Consider the following 23874-nt stretch of genomic DNA (forward strand, 5'->3'; position numbering starts at 1 on the left):
AAAGACGGAAGAAAGCATATTTAATTTTAAATTCGAATATCCCTGCATGACGTGGCGAGATCTCATTGGGCGAGCCCGATTCGCGGCATATGTCACCGCCGTAAGAACTGGACTTCCCACATGCCTCTGGATTGACTCTTCGCATTTCTTCGCGTTTTTTACTCTGGTCTTCGCGGTTTTTTACTCTGGTCTTGCCTCCTCCCAGATATCATATACTACTTACAACAAGATTTTTTTGGTTCCATTTTTTTTTCTCTCCTGGGATCTTAGCGCCATCACGTAGCAAAACTGTTACCTTTGACAAGGCAAGCTCTTGGATCTCACTTCCTCCATTGTTTTCTCGAAGAACTTCGCCATTGTTTTGTCGAAGAACTTCGCTCCTAACATGTGCCCGAGTTGCCTGGCGTCGAGAAAAGAAGAATGAAAAGAGCTCGCTGCCACTGCTACCACCGCCAGATTCTCCTCCGTGGATTTATACACATATTCAAGTCTTTTGCAGCCTGGTAGAGAATATTGTCAGGACGATAGCATAGCTTACAAGGCAAACAGCGCATACCTGAATGACAAGTTCGGTGTCAATGTCCTCTGGAGCTTGGAGCTATCGCCAGAGTTTCCAGAAAGCGCATCGGAGATGAACTGGAGTTCCTGACGATGGAAGGGCTAAGTAGCAAAGACGGAGGTTTGGATTTTTCTACTCTACCTTCAGTCCTGAACCAGTAGCGGATGCCGATCGCTCTAGACGTGCTTTAGGCAGCGGAGGTAGCCCCTGCAACAACGAACGAAAAGAAAAAGTTAGATTCCAGTTACAAAGGTCCAAGAAAAACCGAATTTTCTTGCCTGTAGAATGCTATCGACACCGCTAGCGGGCTTGGCTTCACCGTTCTGCAAACTCAAGATGGGAGAAATCTAGATAGAGATGTCATGTCATCCTCGCGCGCAACAGTTTTAAAAAAGGCTACGTACCCCAGGCAGTTCTTGGCGCCTAGTCTCTTCCCATCTCCTTGCAAATTGACAAAGCAAGATAATCCCTTGGTTTGTAAAGTCCTATAGATCATACTTTACTATCAAAGAAAACCACGAAGAAAGTGAAAGACAAACCTGCTTGGTTTGTACATCGTCGAGCTGATTGCCCAAGCCCTCGACAATTTGTTGTACAGCTCCAATATCCCCGCCAACACGAGCCACATCTCCACGAATTTCAAACACCTGGCCAGTAAACTCGTTAGCAAGCTGTGCAAGCTACAAAGGACGCGCTTTCCCAACCTCGTTCTTTATCAATCCCTGAACCGCAACACTGTCGTCCAGAGTTTTCGAGACCGAATCAATCCGTGAAGTTAGATGCCGTTTCGTTGCCTGTGAGAAAATTATAGAGGGTCACGGACGATCCAAACTTACCGTAACAGCGGCCGAGACTTGATCTAGTTGCTTTGACACGCTCGCAACCACATTCGACATGTTTCGACGGGTGACATACATGACATCCGTCCATGACCAGCCCTGCAAGCAAGCAAAGCTCAATCAAAAGCTTCTTATGCTCGAGAAAGTACTTGCCTTCCACCAAAAGTATCCATATCCAGCAACACCAATGACGAGCGCAGGCATGGCGAGAGAGGAAAGATTACCTGCATAGAATTCCAAGTTAAAACGCGTGAAAGAAACTACCCTCGATCATACTTGACTGCCCAGAGGTGCCAGGAGCATTCACAACCGTGATGTTCCTGGAGCCAGCTAACTGTCTTAGATCGCTGGTCAAGCGCTGGACCTACAGACAGTGGAAAGCATCAGCAAAGAAGATATTTTTCTTTGTCACATACTTGCTGTGCCAGCGTTTCCGTCACTTCATCCTTGTCATCCTCTTTCAAGTGCTTCGAGAAAACCTGCGATTGCAAGGAAAAAAGGAAAACACGAATTTGCCACGCCAATCCACCAAGAACAGCACTAAAAACCTTGCTAAGATCCTTGAAGAAATCCGAGAGCTTCCCATTCTTTATAAGAATCGAGCCAGTCATCCCTGCCAAAGACGACGAATCAATCAATCGGCCGATCACAGCTCCAGCGCCGGGGCGATCGATTACCTGCTCCAAGGAGAATGATGAGCTTGGATGTCGCCATTCCGGCCTGCACTGCCATCCAGCAAGGCGCTCGATCGATAAACCCTAAATTGCCATTCGCGATTAGGTCAAGCTAAGAATTTTCAATGCTATCCCCTTCATCGTGAGCCGTTCATTGAGCTCTGGCTATGGCGTCGTTAGCCTCCGCCTTCTCGGGCCTCTCTCTCGGATCTTCCCTCTTCTCCGGCAGCGATGGCGCGCTCCAGCGCAGGAATCGATTCCTCACGGCGCCGGCGAGGCTGCCGCTCTTCATCCACGCCGCGCACAAGAAGGGTACCGGCAGCACCAAGAATGGGCGCGATTCGCAAGCGCAGCGGCTGGGCGTCAAGGTGTTTGGCAGCGAGACTGCCAAGCCGGGATCTATCATCATCCGCCAGAGAGGAACTAAGGTAAGAGCAATCTCTCCCTCGATTGGATTGATTGATGGATTGAGCTCTAGAGAGGAAGAAGAAGCGCTAATTCTGTGTAGGCTGCCAGTTCCATCCAGGCAACAATGTAGGACTGGGAAGAGACTACACGATCTATTCCCTGATCGATGGAGTCGTCAAATTCGAGAGGCTCTGGCCTGACAAACAAAAGGTAAGTTCTTCTTCGTCGATTGCTCGCTCTCGAGGTTCCATAGCTTTTCTTCTTCCAGGTGAGTGTCTATCCCAAGATCGAAGTTCCCGAGAATCCCAACAGCAGGAGAGTGAAGAAGCGCGACCACTTTCGAGCGCTTCGCGTGAAGAGGAAAGCGAAAGAGCAAGCCAGAGTTGCGCGGCTCGTCGAGATCTACAAGAGACCAGCTCGATTCGTGCAGCCTCCGGCGATCGCTGTAACTTCAAAGCAAGACGAGTAAAGTTCTCACGTAGTTCTTATAAGAAGCTTACCACGGTCACAGTGCCGCGATGTGTACAACCAACATTCCTGGTGGAAAGAAAGGAAGAACAAAAGGAAAAAAATTTGCATCTAGAGATCCTTCTTACAAGTACATGGTTGCCGGATTGACAGTGGTGTTGTTATTCTTCACGCAGCAGGCTGCCTCTTGGCATTCGTTAAGCGTCGCCGCCTCTCCTTTTTGCGAAGAAGGCATTCTCCACACCAAGCGGAGAAATCTCTCTGATATTTTTTGAGCTCGCGGAACTCAGAGCTAGCAGAAAAAACGAACTTTTAGAACACTGCTCGCAGAAAAAACACGTTTTTTTCTTCACTCACCTCCTGCACCAAAGGATCAAGTTTGTTCTCTGGCCGGAAGTGATGGCTTTCGCACCGTGTCGATGGCGTCCGGCATGTAGGATTGCTCGGCCGGGGACGTGAGAGTATTCCAGCATTTCCTGCGGGTGATGCTCAATCAAAGATATCGAACTCGAGTGAACTCCTCGTACCTCCGAGCGAGCTTCTCCGTTGACGTGAGCATCGCATCGAACACCGCGGAAGAACAACTCGCCGCCATCGAATTCCTTGCCGAGGCAGACGTTTAGCGTAACTTCGGAGTCGTCCACGTGAAAACCTGAAGCAAGACTCATGTCACATGCTACAATTCATCACTTTCACTGCTCACCAAGATCGAGATCTCCCCCAATACTGTATTCCACCACAAAGCCATGGTGCGTGTCAAGTGTGGCACCTCCAACGTTAAAAAAGAGAACTGCGACAAAGACACGACTTAAGAAGACTGTAACCACAAATGTTCCTGACATACGTGCTGCAAACGGACGAATAAACTTCATCATCAACTGGTCCAGCATCGTCTCCATGCCGATATCGTCCAGCACAGCTCCATAGTTGTTCATGGTGTTGGGCCGGAGCACACTAACTTTGACCTCGTGTGCCCACTTTTCAAAGTGCGCAACCTGCGGAAGAACAAAATTAAGCCGCAACTAAAACGATATGAGGTAAAACACACCTCCTCTAAGACTTTCGAGCAGAAGCCGGGCTGGAGCATGGTAAACGTAAAAACTCCCGGAGAATGCTCGGTAAGGATCTCCCTCAAGGCCGCCTCGGAGCCATTCTCAACTGCCTTCCTAAAAGGCTCCACAAAGATTTGATCCGGGTCTAGAGTGTAAAGATCCTCGTGAAGACGCTGCCAGCACAAGCTCAACTTTAGATCTCGGAAAGGACAAACAAAAAAGGAACAGTACCTTATACTTATCCTTCACTCTATCCCTGTACTCTCGATGCTTCTGGATAGAATGCTGCGTAAGAAACCACGGAGATGAAAGAAAAACAGTTTTTTACCCTGGCACGCTCTCCATTGGGACGATACTTGACGAGAACACGATCCATAAACGCGAGCTTCTTGTCCCTGGGAGCCGTGAGCATATGCGAAGGGAGGTACTGCTCCATAGTGCTGTAAAGAGAGGGCGGGTACTCGATGTTGACGAGATCATCGTAGTTGTCCGGGGCGTGTGAGAGATTGGGCTCCTTGAGAAGGCGAGGAATCACTCGCTCCTTGCTCTCGTTGGCCAGGCCATTGGGATTGTGCTTCCTCTTGTTGTTGGGATGGGCATCGGCGGCAGCTTCGGCCATCTCCCATACAATGCCTCCAAAACCCCAAAACCCTAATGATCGCACAGCGGGAAGATCAAGCCCGACCTAAGGAAGAGGAGGAGGGAGCGCGAGAGATCTCACCTTCGCACGCTACGCGCGCACGGATTTGAGCTCCAGAAGAGGAGAATCGACCGGAATGCGCGCAATCTCACAGAGCACGCGCCATGTCTGTCACCTCCCAAAAAATCCCAAATGCCCTAACCCTAGACACTTAAGAGCTCTGTTTTAAAAGCCACGTGGACAAGGGTCTCGTCTCAACGGTCGGATGGCTTTCCGTATATTTAGATTCCGACGGCCGTGATCCCCACCGTACACACTAGTCGTCGTCTAGATCAATGTAGTTCGTGTTGGTCGCCACCAGGAACTCGCAGGGGTTGCCGTGATCGATGAAATTCGGCTCGAGGGCGTGGTGCTGATCGCTAGAATCGGTCTCCAGCAGCGATTCCCCCATGGGCGTGGAGATTTTCTCCAGCATTGCCACTCGATCTCTCAAAAATCTGACCAAAACAAGGATGTATCGATCACTCAAATCAAACCAATCGATCTAGCGACAGCCACCTGACTTCCGCCAGGAGCAATCGCTTGTTCTGCTTGGCGCGGCGGAGGAGCGCAGTGATTTCCAAGCTCTCCTGGGCGATCCATCCAGAATTTCAATGGATTCCATCATCGATAGCGAAGAAGATCAATCAAACCTTTTGTAGCTCCGCGTACTCTTCCTCCAGCGTCGCGCATTTGTCCATGGATGGATCTTTTTTTTCTCCCCTTCTCCTTTTAAAAGCCCTAAAGGTATATGCGCGGGGAATCTAGGGCGGTCCAATGATCGTCTCTCGTCGCCTTGCTTCTTCGTCTTCGTCTCTCCTCCACCAGGTAGGCGAGAGAGAGGGTTTAGGGTTTATGCTCCATCGATCCATCCATCCATCCATCGCGCTAGCTGATCTACATTTCTCTGTGCCGCTGCTAGTCATGGCGGAGCGGCGGCGGAGCGAGCGCATTGCAAGCGCGGCATGTGAAGAAGCTCCTCCAGGTCATTCTCACGGAGGTCTGTGCTCGATTCATCGCTCTTCTCCTTCGGTTTTGAGAGATTTCTTCGATTTGGCAGCCCGTGGATCGGCTGGGAGAGGCTGGAGACATTGTCAAGGTTTCCGCTGGCTATGCGCGGAATTATCTTTGTCCACAGCTCAAGGCCATGCCTGCGATCGAGAAATACGTTAACTTGGTCAAGCAAAATCTCAAGGTAGAAGAAGAAACACTGCTCATATGGATTGATCTCTCCTTTTCTTTTTTCCAGTTCTTTCCACCAACAGTCGCCAAAGAGGACGAAGAACAAGCGGAGAGACAAAAGCAAGACAAGATCCAAAGGAGGGACATCGAGAGAATGCTCCATCGATTCGATACCCGTGGCCTGGTACATCCACTCTCTCGTTTCCTCATTTCTTTTTGTCTAAATCTTTTCCCAGGTTCTCTACAAAATCATCAAGGATCCCACCACACTGCGATTCCCCGTCACTGCTCGCGACTTGGTACCCGAGGTAATCCAAGCACCACTTCCAAAAAAACTCTCATCTAAACCATGGATGGATCGAAACCAGGTAGCGAGGCAACTCCAGATCGAAGTGGTGGAGCGGCACTTCGATCTCCCGGAGCCGCTCACGCAACTCGGCCACTTCCAAGTACCAATCCGGCTACCACCCGACTTGCCACTCCCGGGAGGTAAGCGCACCATGTTCCTCAAAGTGAGAATTCGCAGGAAGAACTACCTCCACGACCGGGTCTATCTCCCACCAAAGTATCCAAACGGTGCTCCTCCATCCAAGAAACCCAAAGACTAGAAATAAGCTCTCTCTCTCTCTTTTCTTCACATAAATCAAACCATATTATTTTGTGATCAAAGCCACAACGTTTACAATGTTTAACGTTTAAGCCTACTATATGTTGATATCATTCATTCTATGATACCAAGCTTTTAGAAACTCCGAGCCATCGTCTAGTATCCCGGACCCGCGACTTCTCCTTCGTTCTCGCCATCGTAGCCGCCACCGCCACCACTGCCCGACCCCGACCCCGACCCGGACCCGGATCCATATCCACTGCCTCCATTTCCACCATAGCCAGATCCCGAGCCAGTGCCAGAGCCAGAGCCGGAGCCATAGCCACTCCCTCCAGTTCCACCAGTTCCATAGCCAGAGCCGGAACCAGCGCCGGAACCGTAGCCACTTCCGCCACCATTTCCCCCGCTCCCATAGCCACTTCCAGTTCCAGAACCAGAGCCATGGCCTTCGCCACCTTTGGCACCTTCGCCATAACCAGAGCCAGAGCCAGAGCCCGAGCCATATCCACTTCCAGCACCGTGTCCCGGAGCATATCCATCGCCACCTTTGGCACCCTCGCCGTAGCCAGAACCGGAGCCAGAGCCCGAGCCATATCCACTTCCAGCACCGTGCCCCGGAGCATAACCATCGCCATGTCCCGGAGCATAGCCATCGCCATAACCAGAGCCGGCACCAGAGCCCGAGCCATATCCACTTCCGCTTCCAGCACCGTGTCCTGCACCCGCACCAGAGCCATAGCCGCTTCCACTTCCAGCACCGTGTCCACTGCCACTTCCACTCCCATAGCCGCTTCCACTTCCAGCACCGTGTCCCGCGCCACCTCCATAGCCAGAGCCGGAGCCAGAGCCACTTCCAGAGCCACTTCCATAGCCGGAGCCGGCGCCAGTGCCTTTACCATATCCCGAGCCACTTCCACTTCCAGAGCCAGCTCCATATCCGGTCCCAGCACCGTAGCCTTTACCGGCGCCAGAGCCGCTTCCACCACCGTAGCCAACTCCAGCGCCGAGTCCAAGCCCGGCACCCGAGCCACCACCTACGAGTCCGTCAACCACGTTGCCAACTCCGTTGCCTACATGGCGAGCAATGTCACCGAGCAGACCGTCGGGTTGAACGCCAGCAGTGGAAGCCGGGTGGCCGGGCTCGTGGTTCTCCGTGTGGATCCCACCAGTGTGACCGGGAATGTGGTTGTCCGTGTGAGCATCACCGTGACCAGGCTTGTGGTGCTTCGACGAGAAGTCCTGATGACCAGGCTTGTGGTTGCTTGTCGAAACATCCGCAGCTACAGTGGCAAAAGATTGAGCGACGGCATCACCGTGACCGGGCTTGTGGTTCTCCGTATGAACTCCACCAGTGTGACCGGGCTTGTGGTTCTCCGTAGAAACTCCACCGGTGTGACCAGGCTTGTGGTTCTCAGTCGAAACTCCACCGGTGTGACCAGGTTTGTGGTTGTCAGTTGAAACTCCACCGGTGTGACCAGGCTTGTGGTTGTCAACGTGAACTTCTGGCTTGTGATTGTTCGTTGACGCGTCCGAGTGACCGGGCTTGTGATTTTTCGTTGACATCTCTCCCGCTGTCCAATACGGCGGTATAGCTGCGTCAGGCTTGTGGTTCTCCGTGTGAAACCCACCGGTGTGCCCAGGCTTGTGATTGTTCGTCGACACGTCCGAGTGGCCAGGCTTGTGATCATCTGGCTGGACCACGCCATGCCCGGGCTTGTGGTTCTTCACGGAGCCTCCAAACTCAGGGTGATCGTAAGAGTCTGCATTGCCAACCAACGTCTTGTCGCGAGCTTCAGCAACCTGCAGGACGAGGATCGACAAGAGACAAGTTAGCACAACAATCGGCTTGAGTAGCTCCATATGATCATGCAGAACAGTAGCGCAGCCAAGATGAACGAGAGCCGAATGAATAAAAATGAGACAATGAAACGAGAATGAATGCTAGAAACCAGCAGCAAGGATAGTATATATAAGGAAGCAAACCAACTTGCAGAGGAGATCAAGAGCAATGGAGACCCACCACGTAATGCGTGGTCCTTGTCATGGCCACTAACCGATGCCCAATAAGCAGCAACAGATACACTGCTCGCAATGATAACGGAGAACATCATTTGCTTACACTTGGTGGAAGTGGCTTAGCTCCAAGTGTGAACGCCAACGTGTTCCAAAGGTCTGCAGACGCAAAAGCTGCAACAGAGTCAGGACCGGTGAGTGGAAAATAGCGAGACCTTACATACCAGTTGCTTCTTTGACAAAACAAGAGCCACTCTCATCTGCGGGACCCGATGGTCACTTGCGATTGCCCATCTTTTCGTCACGTCAAGTTCTCCCAAAACACGAAATATGCGACCATCCAAAACCACTTCGCCATCAGAATCCTCCTCTCCAGCCTGCTTATTTTATAAAGCCGGGATCTTGACCAGATTTGGGGTGCAGGATAGAGCACGCAATTACCTGAGCCAACTCGCAAGCTTAAACAACGAGGTTTTTGTTCCCTCATTATTCTCTCCGCGTTGTTGAAAGCCGCTTGTAATCCAAAAGTTGGGCAGCGAAAGCGAGATCGTCGTTGTGGACGCCAGAAGGTGAGAGGGGAGCCTTGTCACTGCAAAACAGTAGAGCTTTCATCATTGCCACAAGAAAAGAGAAAAGCAAACCTGTCGCTCTTGTTCCCAGTTTCAAGTGGAAAATAGCTTGGTGAAACCAAGCGTCGGAAAGACTCAAGCATTTCTGGTCGAGCCTGAGATATCACGGAAGGTAGAGACGGAAGTTCCAGCGTTTCCATCTCCTCTAAAGAAACTCGATTTAAGAGACAATTATGGAATGAAAATCCAAGCTCACCTCTAAACAGTGAAGAGCTCCCGTGGTTATTTGCTGCTTCGTTCTCCTCGAAGTCCAAGTCCAAGTCTTTTGGAAGTGGCAATACCTACAATCAATCCATCCATCTCCTCCCACCAACACGAAATCTAAACACTCCACTCACCGGAACGACGACACCGCTGGTGAATTGCGATCCCTGGAGCAATTTCCTGCAAAATCTCCTCTCTAGCAAATCCACAAGAGAACCGTTCGTGAATCGATAACCTCTTCCAGACGGGCGGAGCTGCCAGATCCTGCTCTCGGCGACGCTTGCCGTCATTGCTGGCCTGGAAATCAGCTACATCAGGGAGGAGAGACAGAGATCGAGCCTACCGGATTGCCAAACGCTCCAAGATTTTGAGGCGCCATGCCCAAGAACCCTAGAGTCTTGGCGGGAAGAAAATTTTAAAAGAGTATAAGAAGAGAATTAGTCACAAACTATCAAAAATATGCTCCACTTTACCACACGTAGATAGCTGTAACAAAACAAGAAAACTAACTTAAGCATGAAGATAAAATCGGCATAAGAAATTTCACCCACTGGGCTGAGCATCCAATGATCAAAGCTTGAACGAATAAAGAAGAGCTTGCGGCGCTGTTCAAGAGAAACTCCATGGCGTTCCAGCATTTCTGGAAGATCATCGTCCTCCCAGCGCTCTTGTGTTTGAGCGTCACTTCATCTGGAAGAGCCTACGATGATCCCACTACCAACGTGAGTAGTAAATTCTCGACTGATAGAAAGAGCGATCGCTTACCTGTGTTGTGTGTTCGTAGACTTATGTTGTTTACATGGGAGGAAAACAAGCCGGGATCGAGCCAGCATCGGTCACTGCAGGACACCATCAAATCCTTGCGCAAGTCTTTGGAAGGCAAGCTAAAGAACTTACAGATCGTCGCGATTTTTTGCTTTCTTTCCTCCTGGCTGATTGACGACTTCCTTTTTCTTCATTTCCAGCATGGAGGTGGCAGCGAGCAAGATCCGGTATAGTTACAACTATGCTTTCAGTGGATTCTCGGCAACACTGACAGCGGATGAAGCTGAAAAGATAAAAGGTGATCAGCTGAGAATACAAAACAAGAGGAGAAAATCTCACCTTTTGATCTTGCAGGAATGCCTGGAGTTGTGAGCGTTTTTCGCAGCAGAAACATCCAGCTCCATACGACCAGATCGTGGGACTTTCTAGGCCTCTCACTGTCCAAACAAGTCCCATTAAATGCATCCTCAGACGTGATAGTCGGTCTACTAGACACTGGTACGTACCTTGGTTCTTGTCTCGCTGGTTTTCTCTAACTCTGGCTTCGTGAAGGCATTTGGCCGGAATCCAAGAGCTTCAGTGACGCCGGCATGGGACCTGTACCGTCGAGATGGAAAGGACAATGCGTAAACGGTGCCACTAACGTCTCGGAACAAGTTATATGCAACAGGTACCTCATTCTCTTATTGCATGGCTCCCGTTCGACTTGAAAGGATGTTCTCGCAGGAAAGTAATTGGAGCTCGCTACTACGAGCTCGGCGTAAGCGAGAGGAGATATGAATCCGGCAGGGACGAGATCGGGCACGGATCACACACAGCGTCCACAGCTGCAGGAAGAGAAGTTCCAGGAGCAAACTCAGACGGGACAGCCAAAGGAACAGCTCGAGGAGGCTTACCGGGAGCTCGGATCGCCGTGTACAAAGTCTGCTGGATCTTCAAAAAGTGTAGCGACGACGGGATCCTGGCTGCCTTTGACGACGCGATAAAAGATGGAGTCGACATCCTGTCCATCTCGCTCGGTGCCGAGACGCCAGCGTCGTTCGACCAAGACAGCGTTGCGATTGGAACCTTTCATGCCGCTCAACACGGGATCAGTATTTCAACCTCTGCTGGAAACAGTGGTCCGATGATGGGATCCATCGCAAACTTTGCTCCTTGGATGTTAAGCATCGCTGCAAGCACTACGGACAGGGGCGATAGCTCTTTGACATCAGAATCGGTATAGTAGCAAGCTTTTCACTTTGAAAAAAATTTCAGCATGTTTACTTGGAATTTTCTCAGCCCAACCAAGGACTGCCAACTTCAAGCGCACCAGTCATTCCGTATTTCTCAGCAAGAGGACCTAGCAGATTCAGTCCAAGCATTCTCAAAGTAAGAAGCTGCAAGCTCTCCAAAGCACAAAGTTAACTCAGACCTTTGTTCTTTGCTTTTTTTCTTGTTCCATGCTCGAAGCCGGATGTTGCTGCTCCGGGAGTTCACATCCTTGCAGCTTGGCCTGACAACATAGCCACCGAGAATGGAGAACTTAACCAACAGTTTGGATTTCTTACCGGAACATCCATGGCCTGTCCTCATGCCACGGGAGTCATCGCTTACGTGAAATCGCTCCACCCGAAATGGAGTCCAGCGGCTATCAAGTCGGCCATCATGACAACAGGTAAAGCTTTCTTCTTCCCTGCAAACGAAAGAAAAAGAAAAACCGTGAGAACTTGATCTTAAACTTCGCTTGTTCTTGCAGCAAACAATCTAGACAATACCAAGAAAGTGATGAAGGTCGACTCTGGAGACACTGGAACTCCATTCGACTATGGAACCGGAGAAGTCCAGCCGGTCCTAGCAGCTGATCCTGGCCTTGTCTACGATCTGGACGTCGCAGACTACGTGACTCACCTTTGCAGCGATGGATTCACCTCGGCCCAGCTGCGAACAATCTCTGGAAACCCAAACATTACTTGTCCATCGCCCAAGAAGCATCCCCGGCCTCCTCTCAACTATCCCTCTTTCTCCTTCCCGGCGCTCGAAATCGCGGTCCCCCAGTCATCCCAGCGGACGCTCACAAACGTCGGCCCCGAGAAAGCATCCACCTACACCGCTACCATCACCAATGCCGAGGCTTCCACAGCCGCGTCTATCACCGTGGCGCCTTCCAAGCTCGCCTTCACCAAGATCGGCCAGAAACTCGCCTACACGCTCACCGTGAATGCCTCCGCGGCGCCAAGCTCGCCGATCGAGTGGGCGTTCGCGTGGATCAGCTGGAGCGATGGGAAGCACCAGGTCAAGAGTCCCATCGCCATGAAGATAAACCCTAAATCCTGACCGGAATGTAGGGTTCTTTAAAATATTGTAGAGAATATGCCAAATTTGAATTCAAATTTGCCCTAATAATGGTAATTCAAGAAGTGGCGATTGGGAGTAAGCAATGTCATGGAACAGTGCAAACGATGTTATCTTTTTCTTTTGACTCTGAAGATCCAAAACGATGACATGGCAAATACAGCTGAAGTAGAAGTTTTTTCAGTAGCTCCTGCTATTACGAAGAAGTTCGCTGGAACCATCTAAAGAGCCGAAAACCCGGGATCTTGATCTTGGATGGCAGATCTAGTTGACCATCGAGCCAAAACCTTCATGAGAATATCAACAATTCCAGCAAGGTGTGAGCTACCTATATGCTACGCATGGGTTTTACTCGAAAACCTTGAACTTGTATGGTTGTCTTGTAAATCAATAACAATTTATTAACAGAAAGTAGCGATTTGGAAACGATGCTATCTTTTCTCTGGCTTTGAATATCCTAAACGCAAGAGAGCGGCAATAATGACTTGGAGTCTTGATCTTGGATGCAGGTCTTCCACTGTCATCTTTTTTCAAGTCGACCACAGTGAGCGCGAGAAGAAGGCGATTTTGGCCGTGCCCGAGCTCTTGGTGGCGAGGATACGTCGTTCCATCGTCGCAGCCAATAAAGAACTTGTTTTGATCGCTTCTTTCACAGCGAAATCGCCCGGCTGTCCTCGTGATCTCCAAATCCCCACGTTGCGCCTGGGCCTAGATGAGCGCGCAAAATCAATCCAAATCATGCTCTTGTAGCCCAGGAGCTCCAGGCTCTTGAAAATCGAAATTAACCTGGAGCGGCAGATCGCGGAGCTCCCCTTCCTTGATTGCGCGAAGAACTCGAGCGCGCGCCCTAACCCTCTCAAAATTTTGGCGCCAAAATCAAATTTGGTGTCATTGCTTGAACGTTTTGGAAACAATGATGCTCACAACGTCCTCTTGTCTTGAGGAGCTGAGACATGGTCAAGGTACTTTGCCTTTGTCATCCAAGCGCTATTCTAAAACTCTACTCTCTGCCAAGAAGTTTTCCCCAAGCCCCTCCAAGGTTTTAGTCAAGAGCCTCCTCTACCTTCCATCAACCATAATACTAGTTTATAAATAGTGTAATTTCTGCCCTAAAGTGGAATGTACTCTTTCACCGCTTGGAGCTGTACAAGCCAGGGTGAAAATCAACAGCCTACATATGAACGAGTGTTTGGGAGAAGCAAGGAGTTTCATAGAAGAAGTTACTAGAGCGATCAACACCAGATGTACACCTGTACAACATGAAGACAGTTCAAAACTGGTCCAAGCTACACGCAGCAACGTCGATGGACGTCGGCTAAAGACTTTTTTCTTGATTTCATCAGAGAACATTATGGAGAAATTGCAATTCCGCTCCAATAGTTCTGAATTGGAAGGCCGAAGACATCTTAAAAAAGATGATATCATGGAAGAACGAGAAGAAACGAAAGAGTGTGTAACAGCAGTAGTAGCAAGGTTTGTTTTTCCACTTATCTATTGTCTTATTTTATATTAGCAAACAAAGAAAGAGAACCTCATGGAGCCCAGACCAGGCTTATCATCGACAAGTTAGGTATACTTAGTTATATTGCTTCACAGAGAGCGGCGGATTGAGAACTTGACAGGCCTTGAGAAATTGCAGAAACAGAAAAAGAGTCGCTTTATATGTACATGTTTCCTTTTCAGGAAGGCGGCACACTGGACAGACATGCTATTACAAGTAGTGGAGAAGAGTCAAGAACAGAGCGGAGTAGAAACGAAGTACAGTGTTCAAAGACATTGTAAAGATTTCGAATCATCGTGTGACGCACGCTCGCAAGACACCAACTCCCTCAAAACAAAAGAAAGGAAGGTGATGAAGGTAATGAAGTGTTTGAGCTTCAAGGTGAGCTTGCCTTTGTGCGGAAAGTAGGTTATACCTCCCACGAGGACATCCTTGATGTGATTAGCAATCTTTGAAATGTTACAAAAAGATTTCTCCTTTCCATAACTTTTTGTGATAGATCAAATGCTTGGTTTCCATGAATGGCTGCCTTCAGAATGTTGAGGAAGCCATTGAATCTCACAAAAGCTATAGATTGGTTTATACATTGGTAATGTAGAATAGTCTGGAATTATATATTGGAATCAAAGTTGGTTTATACATAGAAAACTAATAAAAAGAACCAATGTAGCCCATCTAAAAAACATGTGTGTGTGTGTGTGTTTTTGAATTTCTTGTGAAAAGGCATGTCATTTGGTCCAAAAGAGGAAGTAAACACCATCAAGAAGACAGTGATTTTGTTCATACTCACTAAATTACTTGACCTTAACCCCAGAAGTATATATAAACTTTCATAATCTTCCTCCGTTGATTAGTTTAATTGCATAAGACTAGCATAAGTGATTAGTCTAATTGATTGGCATATAAGATTAGAAAAAAATGTACTAAAATATCTTCCTGCTCAAAAAGCTAAATCCAAAAGGTAGCGATTGGGAGTAAGTAATGTGGTGTCCCGCATGGAACTACGCAAATGTTGCCATCTTTTGTTTTGCTTTGAATATCCAAAACGATGACAACGCGTGAGAGCTGATGGCCGCGGCGGCAATAATCTCTAGCAAACACGGCCGACCTCGCAAAGTAGAAGTCTGCGTGGCAGCTCTTGCTGAATCCATTGCGAAGAATGGAATCGATGTTAACCTCGGGAGTCCCGTGGAAGCCGATGCCAATCGATCCCATCTCCGTTCCTATACTTCCAATTAGATCGCATTGGAAAGAAGATGGAAACTTTACCTCTTTCCGGGTTGTAGAAAGCCTCACAAAACTTGCTATAGATCGGATGCTTCTCCCTCTCCCCGGGCGTGACCACGTAAGGATTCAGCTTCATGTCACTCCCTCCATGCACTTTCTCCAGAAACTCCGCGAGTTTGTTGTCCACGAGCCAGTCCAGCCACTGTTTTCCAGTGAGCTTTGATCCCTCGGAGCACTCGCCGGGCACTGGAACCAGCTGAAGAGCCGAGTGATGCCACACCGGCACCGAGTTCAAGAGGATGCGCTGCGAGCTTGCATCTATGGAATCTGGCGAGCTTGCATCCATGGAGTCTGGCGAGGTTGCAGCCATGGAGTCTGGCGTGGAGCTAGAGTCTGGCTTGGATCCAGACTCTGGCGTGGAGCTAGACTCTGACTTGGAGATCTTGATCTTGGATGGCTTGCGGCCCCAGGTCTTGGACACTGTCATCTTTTTCAAGTCGACCACCGTGAGCGCCAGGCATCCCGAGAAGAAGGCGAATTTGGTCGTGCCGGAGCTCTTGGCGGCGAGAATCCTCTCGGACAAGAACTTGGATTCGCACTCCTTCCACGTCGTTCCATCGTCCCTGCTGATCCACACTTGGTCCGTCATACTACCGCTTTTTAAAATAACCTAGCTCAAAAATGCCCGTGCCCGCTTTGATCGGCCCCAAAATTCATAGCCGAAAATCAAAATGTTGCGCCAAACTTGCTTATTTCAATCTGTTTTTGGCTGAATTTTATTAAATGAGAATGCGTACGAAAGTGTAGGATCAGATTCGATCTTGCATGTCCGAGCGCCGGAGGTACCGGCAAAATCATCCGATGCGGTCTTCTTCTTCTCCTACGCGCTACTGCCACCCCATCTGCTTCCTGCGTGTTCTCCTCCGGGCTTGCCTCTACGATCTCGCGCGAAGAGCTCCTGCCCGAGATGGTAGTCTTTTCCCTGGCACCTTGCACGGCTTTGGCGACGTCTCGATACCGAGGTGTGTGCAACGCCAAGATCACCGCTCTGTGCAAGGAGGCCTGGCTGGACGCTGTTCTTGTGGAGTATGCTGAGGAAGTGGCCGCCACCATCTTCCAGCCATACACGGCCAGGCCCCTGCAAGCTGAAGCGGCTGGAGCAGGCCTTGATCTCAGGCGATCGATCTCTTGGGGTGCAGTAACAACTCCCAAATGGGAAAGATGGACGAGGCGATGAACCAGCTGGAGAGGATGCCCGAGACTGGAAGCTCTCCAGACGTGGTTACTTACACCACTCTCATGAATGGCTTCAAGTTGGCAAGGCTGGACGATGCGTAGCTTTATGGAGAATGACGCCGTGCATACTCTCGGCGAGATAAGGAGGAGGAGCTGTTTGTCTTGCTTTACCTCCACTGAGAAGATGAGGTGTCTCTTGAAGCTGTAAGCTTTTGAGAGTAATAAAGCATTTCGCTTGCCTGATGAATCTTCCAGTTCGTCAACAACTAAGTTACAAAAGTGGCTTCAACTAGAGGTCCTTCACAGACAGGAAGTTCAGGCAAGTTTATGAAATGACAATGGAGAACTTGGGCTTTTCTTTATCTCAGCTCAACACAATGATCAAGCGCAAAGATCGACCAATCTAGAATCTCCAAACTCCACGAATGGGTTCTTCCAAGGACGAAGCGCCGGCCTAGAGCATTGAGAATGCAGGGGATGGTGGGTGACATTGACCAAAACGCTATGTATTTTCCAATGATTTAAGTATATGGGATGCTATTTTATTATTGGAGCCTGGTTCTGAGAAGCCCTAGTTCTGGTTTACTAGCTCACTAAAAACGCTTAGACCAGTCGATTAAGACCCTGGTCTCCCAAAGCATAGGTCTGGGGTTCGATTCTTCTTTGCATCTAGATAGAATAGAGTGGGAAAATGCGGCAATATGCTTGCAAAGCTTGCCCTAGTTTATTTTTAACGAATGACAATATCGTCCAGCTCGAGTTCCATCCCGCGCAGCCCTGGCTCGCAGCTGCTCATGGATCTGGCGCCGTCTCGTCTGGGACTGGGAGGTGAGCTGCTCCTGCTCGGGAAATCGGGAAACCTCACATTCGAGGTTTCTAGCTCCTGTATTTCCTCGTTGTGGAGATCCGGGTAAAATATTTTTGGATGTGTCTCTTTGATCCACTCTGTTAGATACGAAATTCGTGGAGAAAGGTAACGACTGTGCCAGGGTTCCTTGGTTGTAATAGTGTTCTTCTTCTTTGCCTTGGCAGTGTGAAGCACATTAGATTTGACGATGATGATGGGTGGTGGACACTCATTCCTCTCCAGCTCAGTTCTCTCCATCCCGTTCTTCGGGTAGCTCTGGCTCCACTCGAGGCCGACACTTTCTCGTTGTCTGCTGCGAGAACAAAGACATCTTCTTCGATCTCAGCACAGTGCGTGCTCGGCAAACAAATCCTGGAAAACAAAGCGCCTCTACGGTATGTTTGTGAGCATCATTTCTTTTTTATCTAGCGTCGTCTTGGGTGATGCCAGTGTGGAGTTTCTTCTACGCTTCGCTTGTGGAGTTGGCACGGCTTTTATGACGTCTAGCGGGGCGGTAAGTTGAGAGCTCTCGGGTTTTGATAGAGAGCCTAGTTAAATCTCTGAATTTCCAGACGCTTTTGGTGTCCGGGGCTATGAATGGAATTACTCTTTCCTGATTTGCCTCTGCAGGCTCACGATGGTGGTGTGCACGGTATGGAGATGGCCAAAGTACCAAGGGGACCTCCTCAACTTGTAACCAAGATGTCATTGGCCATCTGGGATACCACTTCTTTCAGGGTAAGATACAGGTATTTCAAATTATTGCTGCAGGAACTTTCAATTATTGTACAAAGATTTCCTTTCTCTCGAGTCAGTTTGTGTTTGCTGTGAATGTACACCTGACTTTTAGTTTTACCGTGCAGGTGTGTGTTCGTTGATGCGGGGGTACGTGCCATTGATGTTGAAAGAAGGAAGAGATGAAAAACCGTGCAGCTCAGGGAGCCTCCATGGCAGATTGCTTTGTTGACTGTGGACACTTCGACCACCTATATTACAGGTACGTTGGTTATACGCTTAGAAGTTTGGTAAATTTATTTCTGTCACAGGTTGTCCGGCTCGCTCCATCCCACGCTGCACCTTCAACTGCACGGCCTCCGCCAGCCAAATGGATGTGGATGTAGAAGACAAGAAGGTTGCAGGCGTGGCATTGCGATGGGGGAGGCGGCGTTGCTGTAGCAGTATCCAGATCACCTATGGAGCACAAGCGTCCTGGAGTCTGAGACGGCGTCCTTTGGATTGTTGACAGGTAACTGGATTACATTCATTTTAACGGAGCATGATCATATGTGGACGTGCACTTTGTATGACAGGTTCATGGTTTATCCACGGATGTCTTGCTGCTCACGGAGATGTTACGTTGCTAGCGTTGTGAAATGGTATGCTTTACTGATTGGTAGTACTTGCTTTACTAGTAGTCCTTGTTTTGCAGAGCTTTCAGGCTTGGACGAGAGCACCATGACGACCTTGCTCAGTTTATACTAGGCATGGGCTATGCTACTGAAGCTTTACATCTGCTTGGCATTCGGTTTTGTGCTGAGCGAGTTGCTGTTGTATAGGCTGGAGTATGACCTCACAAGCAATGCCAAGCTGATGCAGTTTGACAACTAAGGAGAAAATAAGCGATGCTTTGTGAAGTTCTCCTGATGAGTTGGTAGATGCTGCTAAAAAACCTGGCGGTCCTGTCGAAGGGGAATCAAATGAAAATAGTCGAGCGCACATCCAGGTTTGTTTTTCTACATTCATTTGACCCATTGTAACAGCTCGTGCCTATTAGTTTAGATATAACAGGAGGCCCAGAAACGTTGGTAGTGGTAAGCTTTTTAGAGTTACGAAGGATCGGTTGCCTGATGATCACTTGCAGTTCGTCAACAAGTTACAAAGGTGGCTTCAAGGGATAAAGCAAGTTCAGACAAGTTTATGAAATGACAATGGAGAATTTGGACGATGCCTCTCTTCTTTTTTTCTCAGCTCAACACAACGATCAAGCATAAGATCGACCAATCTAGAATCTCCAAAATCCGCGAATGGGTTCTTCCAAGAACGAAGCGCCGGTTTGGAGCATTGTGAATGCGGGGGATGGTGGGTGACGTCGACCAAAATGTCATGTATTTTCCAAAGACATCCTGCCATATGGTTTAAGTACATAGTATTGTTATTTTATTATTGGAGCCCGGTTGCTGAGAGCATGGCTATGAGGTAAGTGTAGAGGTAAACCGTTGTAGAAGACCCGGGTTCGATGCCGAAGAGTCCAACCAACAAGGACTTTATGCAAAAGTTTTTTGCTCAATAAGTAGTCCTAGTTCTGGTTTGCTAGCTCACTAAAAAGCTTAGACCAGTCGCTTAAGGCCCTGGTCTCCCAAACCATAGGTCTAGGGTTCGATTCTTTTTTGAAGATAGAATAAAGTAAGGAATATTCATGGCTAGATGGCTAACCTAGTTTTCCGCTTGTCCAGCAAGATTGCCCCTTGCAAAGTGATCGTCATCAGCAACTCTTTCCATCCATGTTTGCTCTCCCAGAGTTTTTACTTCTCATCTTTGCTAGCCTTTTGGCAACCTAGAAGACCATGTTGAACCAGGTGAAGATTAAAAGTAAATTACATTTTTATTAAGCCTCGCCCTCTGCGATTATAAACTCACCCTTGCCAATTGCTACTGCACAGCAAACCAGTTGGAGGAGGTCCGACAGTTCGATTTTTCCCTGTTAGACGCATTGTTGGATCCCTTTGCGGGTATCTGATTATCATCTTTTGCTTCTTCTCCAGGAATGTATTCTCGAACGCGGACGGTTTGCCAGAACTCCACATTCCACAGGGACATGGTTGAAACTCCAGAAAAGATTGAAACCGGGGCTGGAAGTTGAGAAGAGCCTCGATTAGCGTACAAAGTGAGCCTGGGCTTGAGCCTCACAATTTCTAGAGACAGAAGATCGCCAAATGACAGAATAAACTCAAAGGTCTTTTAGCTTGAAAGAATAAAGTCAAAGGATATTCCGCTGAATTGGCGCTAAAGAATTTATTGGTATTTACCCAGCAGCCAAATGCAATGAACCTTTTCTACAGGAAGAAATATAATACCTGTTTGATCTGATTCCAGCTCCCGCGGATTCGCAGTGGAGGTTACAGGAGCATCCGGCAGTGGAAGATTAGACTTAACAAGAACAAAGCGCTAGCGAGCAAAGCAAAACCACCTTGACTAATCAATCGAATGGCTGCGCCGTCCACAGCTGTGGATCGCGATCCGGAGGGTTAGACGATGCTTGCAAGTGACCAGTTTCAAAGATCGAGCCAAGCAAGAAAGATCGAGGGTGGTCTTGAGAGGAAAGAAAGAATTTGCAGTCGGCTTGAAGACTCCAAGGGAGCTTTCTTTGCAATTCAAAAGAACACTTCAGAAGTTAAATTGAGAGACAGATGACTGTGTATGTGTTCGCGTGTCCCAGATACGTCCCCAGCCATGAGTGACAAGAAAGAAAGTGATCTCGGGCTACTTACTCTTTGGAGGAACCAGTGCCGTGCTGCTCTTCTTTCTTCTTCTGCTCCTCCCGCTTCCACTGCTTGAGGCACGCCGGGCACTCCTCCGTCGTCAGATGCTTTAACTTGTGAGTGCTACACACCACCTCATGCCGCCCACAATGTAGCACGCCCCCGGTAGTCGCCTTCAAGGTGCCACCACAGGCGAAGCACTTGTTCTTCACCATTTGCAACACTAGAGCTGGAGACTTCGAGCTGGAGCCGTGACAACAAAAGACAGCACTAGAGCTGGAGGTGGTGGGAAAACTAACTCCTGCTGTACCAGGGATTCACCAGCAGCCGAGCAATCCATGGACAAAGACAGAAAACAGGCCGTGCGAGGGAAATGGTTAAAGTTTTTACAAAGTTTTAAACCTTACAAAAGGTGGCAGCCAACAAAGACGTTGAGCTTCCGACTAGGTTTCGTCTTCTCCTGCGCGGCAGGAACTTGATTCCTTCGACCAAGCAGAAGAAGCACTAGGACTGCTCTCCGCATCCGAATCCAAATCAAAATCCGTGCTCGACCCGGAGCAAGAAGAGCCTGTTCGCTCATCAGACGATACCGAAGACACGGTGGCGGCCTTCCCGTCGTCGTCGTCCCCGGAGCTCTCTCCTTCGCCTGAGGAGCTCGGTGAGCGCTCTCCTTCGTCTGACGAAGAACAAGAGCTTGGCCTCCTGCTCCAAGGCGGGGTCATGCACGCAACCTCCTCCTCACCGCCAACAATTCCCAGCTTCTGCAACTTACCACACAGCCTCTCCACACAAAGCTGCACAGCCTGCACGTCCCAAGTGCCCATCTCCATCTCCTCCTCGAACAGCACCTGAGGATCACAAGACTCGTGCGACCAGTGCCTCCTCGCATGCCCAGCCAACTCCGGTGCCCCCCCTCGAATCAGCTGCTGCTTGAAGAAGCCAAACAGCTCCTCGGCCTCCTCCTCATCCTCCTCCTTGTAGTAGGAAAACGGGAGAAAGAAACAAGCGGCCAAGCTCTGCACGGTCCCCGTCCTGGCCCCGTCCCAGTCCAGAATGCACTGGACGTGCCCCGATGCCGGATCCACCAGGACTTGGCGCGGTCCAAAGTCGGGGTGGTGAAGAAAAAACCGGCTCCCCCCGCTGGATTCTTGAAACTCGTCCAGCCACCTGAGCAAAATCGCCGCGTTTGCCCGTATCGATTCGCCATACCTGCGGCTGTTTCCATACAGCAGCACCAGCCCTCCAATGTGGTTCCTCGCGTACTCCTTCCACGACGAGTAAGGCCCGGGGCTGAGAGCCCCCACGTCCATCCCGCGCTCCATCGCCTCGGACACCGGACTCTGCGGTACCGGTCCCAGGTGGACAGCCCCGGCACCGTCGGATGCGCCTACCGCCATGCCCCCCATCGAATCCAACGGCCGCTGGTAGAGCCGGATGGTGACGTCTGCCAGGCCAGCGAGCACGGTCTTCTTCCACTCCACGGTGGCACCCTTCCTCCACAGCTCCCACGCCGGCACGCCCTCGGCGACGGGCATGACGGTCAGGTGGGATTTGCCGCGTGGCGTGTAGGGCAGCGGTGGCGATGCCACGCGGACGGGCCCTGCCACGACGGTCGGGATGCCCAGCCCCGCCAGGAAGAGCGTCGCGGCGTAGCCCGAATCCGCCACCGGGCTTCTAATGCGGCTCTCACCTCCGAGTGGGAGTCGAATGGCAACGCGCTCTTCTCGTTTACCTTGATGACTTTGGTGGAGCTGGGCGTCGAGCACAAGATTCCAACTCCCCATACCTAGAATCCCGTTAAATCGAACGGCGCAACCCAGGATTCTACCCACGATCCTCTCCAGTTGCGCTGGAGAGCACAGAAAGCTTGAAAAGACGGCACTCCGCAGCTCCTTGTCCGCCATCCTAGAAACCCTAACTTTTGTTGTACGGTAGACAACGTTAAAAGAAAAACACTTTTATCTTTTTTGTACGGTAGACAACATTCTTTTTTGTTAAACCTTAAGAACTTTAACTTACCAGTGTCTGTCAACGAAGTTGCGTGTCACCAAAGAAAACGCGGATGATTCATCGCCCAAATGCTTGGCTTGGTCGCGAAAGATTTTTTCTTTCTTCTCCTCCTTCCGGGGTACGTAGTAACACCATCCATTTCTCTCGAGATCACGGGCTCATCGTCCTCCAGCAGCACGACCTCGACTTTTGGAGGAAGTGTGATCCTCTCCGCTCGAACGGATTGCTCGAGCTCTCGGGAGCTCCCAGCGTCCCAATCCTGCGGAGAGGCCAGTAGCGCAGCACCGATCTCCCGAGGATGTTCTTCACGGGCAGCGGCCCCCAGTGGCACGAATCGTAGCTCTGGTTGCGGTTGTCGCCCATGACGAACACATGATCCTCGGGAACTAGCACCGGTCTCACGTCGCACTGCCGGGGCTCTGCCGTGAAGAACTCGTTCCTGGGGTTACCGTTCACCACAAGCTTGCCATTGAGTACCTGGACGACGTCCCCGGCCTTCGCCACGATCCTCTTGACGAAGATGTTGTTGGGGATGCCGCTCTCGGAGGATGGCTGGAGGATCGACGCTGGTGGGCGAAAGAAGACGATGTCGTTCACCTCTGGGCGGACGAAGCAGTAGGAGATCTTGTCGACGAGGATGCGATCCCCGTCCTCGAAGGTCGGGTACATGGACAGGGAGGAGATGTACCTCAGCTCGGCGATGAAGATCCTCAGAAAGATGGCGTAGAGTGCGAGAGTGACGAAGGCGGCGGACTTGAGCTTGATCCACGCGAAGATGTAGGAAGCGATCTTGACGGAGGCGACGGCGGCGCCATGTATTGCCTCGGAAGAGAGGATAATGCTGCTCGCATTCGCCATGCTTCCCCAGTTACAGAATTCCATCTGTAGCGACGACATTCTTCTCAGGGATTTCACGAGAGAACGAGATCGAGGCTCTTACCTCGAGCGAGCGATAATCCAGAAACCCTGACCGAGAGCTCCGGCGCCGCCTAAACCCTCACCTCCAGACGATCGATCAGCTTAACGCGCCCATTCTGGGATCTGCGGCTTGAATCAAACAAGCCCCTGCTTGGTCGATCGATGGCCGCCGGCGCAGACGAGCATCTTCCCGAGGGGCGAGAATTTTCGTCCCCCGAATGAACTAGAACCCTAAATCCCAGA

At 50.0% G+C, this 23874-nt stretch overlaps 8 protein-coding genes and 1 long non-coding RNA gene across 12 annotated transcripts; 3 read left to right on the forward strand and 6 right to left on the reverse strand.

Annotated features, from left to right (window-relative positions):
- Positions 1–115: 115 nt before the first annotated feature.
- Positions 116–2183, reverse strand: LOC9631331. Of its 2 annotated transcripts, none has more exons than XM_002990391.2 (13): positions 2076–2183; positions 1947–2011; positions 1815–1877; positions 1675–1762; positions 1552–1622; positions 1396–1497; positions 1264–1353; positions 1099–1206; positions 964–1044; positions 838–906; positions 701–766; positions 557–636; positions 116–500 (listed from the first exon to the last, which is right to left on the reverse strand). In XM_002990391.2, the coding sequence occupies exons 1-13, from the start codon at positions 2128–2130 to the stop codon at positions 485–487; spliced, it is 954 nt and encodes a 317-aa protein (XP_002990437.2). In that variant the 5' UTR covers positions 2131–2183; the 3' UTR covers positions 116–484. The 2 variants fall into 2 exon arrangements, with proteins under 2 accessions (XP_002990437.2, XP_024519999.1); XM_024664231.1 differs by having other exon boundaries at positions 557–645.
- A 10-nt stretch (positions 2184–2193) lies between these two features.
- On the forward strand, positions 2194–3062 carry LOC9631332 (50S ribosomal protein L27). Its single transcript, XM_002990349.2, has 3 exons — positions 2194–2500; positions 2589–2690; positions 2749–3062. Exons 1-3 carry the CDS (start codon positions 2240–2242, stop codon positions 2947–2949), a joined length of 564 nt encoding a protein of 187 aa, XP_002990395.1. The 5' UTR covers positions 2194–2239; the 3' UTR covers positions 2950–3062.
- LOC9631216 (uncharacterized PKHD-type hydroxylase At1g22950) lies at positions 2941–4824 on the reverse strand. Of its 2 annotated transcripts, XM_024664230.1 has the most exons (9): positions 4722–4823; positions 4329–4651; positions 4232–4273; positions 3997–4173; positions 3793–3943; positions 3652–3738; positions 3476–3600; positions 3306–3424; positions 2941–3240 (listed from the first exon to the last, which is right to left on the reverse strand). In XM_024664230.1, the coding sequence occupies exons 2-9, from the start codon at positions 4617–4619 to the stop codon at positions 3117–3119; spliced, it is 1116 nt and encodes a 371-aa protein (XP_024519998.1). In that variant the 5' UTR covers positions 4620–4651; positions 4722–4823; the 3' UTR covers positions 2941–3116. The 2 variants fall into 2 exon arrangements, with proteins under 2 accessions (XP_024519998.1, XP_024519997.1); XM_024664229.1 differs by having other exon boundaries at positions 3306–3600; positions 4722–4824.
- Positions 4825–5361: 537 nt separating this feature from the next.
- On the forward strand, positions 5362–6530 carry LOC112342433 (50S ribosomal protein L9-like). The gene is made up of 6 exons (XM_024664236.1): positions 5362–5507; positions 5602–5679; positions 5740–5874; positions 5929–6045; positions 6098–6169; positions 6230–6530. Exons 1-6 carry the CDS (start codon positions 5457–5459, stop codon positions 6467–6469), a joined length of 693 nt encoding a protein of 230 aa, XP_024520004.1. The 5' UTR covers positions 5362–5456; the 3' UTR covers positions 6470–6530.
- Positions 6495–8391, reverse strand: LOC112342432 (hornerin-like). Its single transcript, XM_024664228.1, has one exon. It carries the CDS (start codon positions 8326–8328, stop codon positions 6625–6627), a length of 1704 nt encoding a protein of 567 aa, XP_024519996.1. The 5' UTR covers positions 8329–8391; the 3' UTR covers positions 6495–6624.
- Positions 8392–8489: 98 nt separating this feature from the next.
- Positions 8490–9693, reverse strand: LOC9631333. The gene is made up of 8 exons (XM_024664245.1): positions 9658–9693; positions 9550–9611; positions 9449–9494; positions 9307–9391; positions 9123–9255; positions 8923–9070; positions 8706–8858; positions 8490–8655 (listed from the first exon to the last, which is right to left on the reverse strand). The coding sequence occupies exons 1-6, from the start codon at positions 9691–9693 to the stop codon at positions 8968–8970; spliced, it is 465 nt and encodes a 154-aa protein (XP_024520013.1). The 3' UTR covers positions 8490–8655; positions 8706–8858; positions 8923–8967.
- Positions 9694–9723: 30 nt separating this feature from the next.
- On the reverse strand, positions 9724–10670 carry LOC112342437. Its single transcript, XR_002990977.1, has 6 exons — positions 10586–10670; positions 10419–10516; positions 10212–10362; positions 10080–10153; positions 9866–10014; positions 9724–9800 (listed from the first exon to the last, which is right to left on the reverse strand). It is a non-coding gene; the product is annotated as an uncharacterized LOC112342437 (long non-coding RNA).
- Positions 10671–11068: 398 nt separating this feature from the next.
- Positions 11069–12395, forward strand: LOC9631334 (subtilisin-like protease Glyma18g48580). Its single transcript, XM_024664213.1, has 4 exons — positions 11069–11200; positions 11337–11450; positions 11532–11736; positions 11818–12395. The coding sequence occupies exons 1-4, from the start codon at positions 11069–11071 to the stop codon at positions 12393–12395; spliced, it is 1029 nt and encodes a 342-aa protein (XP_024519981.1).
- A 10249-nt stretch (positions 12396–22644) lies between these two features.
- LOC9631219 (chloroplast processing peptidase) lies at positions 22645–23849 on the reverse strand. 2 transcript variants are annotated; one of them, XM_024664252.1, is made up of 2 exons: positions 23654–23849; positions 22645–23595 (listed from the first exon to the last, which is right to left on the reverse strand). In XM_024664252.1, exon 2 carries the CDS (start codon positions 23593–23595, stop codon positions 22864–22866), a length of 732 nt encoding a protein of 243 aa, XP_024520020.1. In that variant the 5' UTR covers positions 23654–23849; the 3' UTR covers positions 22645–22863. The 2 variants fall into 2 exon arrangements, with proteins under 2 accessions (XP_024520020.1, XP_024520018.1); XM_024664250.1 differs by having other exon boundaries at positions 22645–23611.
- Between the last annotated feature and the right edge of the window lie 25 nt (positions 23850–23874).

This window comes from Selaginella moellendorffii, unplaced genomic scaffold (genome assembly GCF_000143415.4).
Source record: "Selaginella moellendorffii unplaced genomic scaffold, v1.0 SELMOscaffold_108, whole genome shotgun sequence".
Lineage (NCBI taxonomy): Eukaryota > Viridiplantae > Streptophyta > Lycopodiopsida > Selaginellales > Selaginellaceae > Selaginella > Selaginella moellendorffii.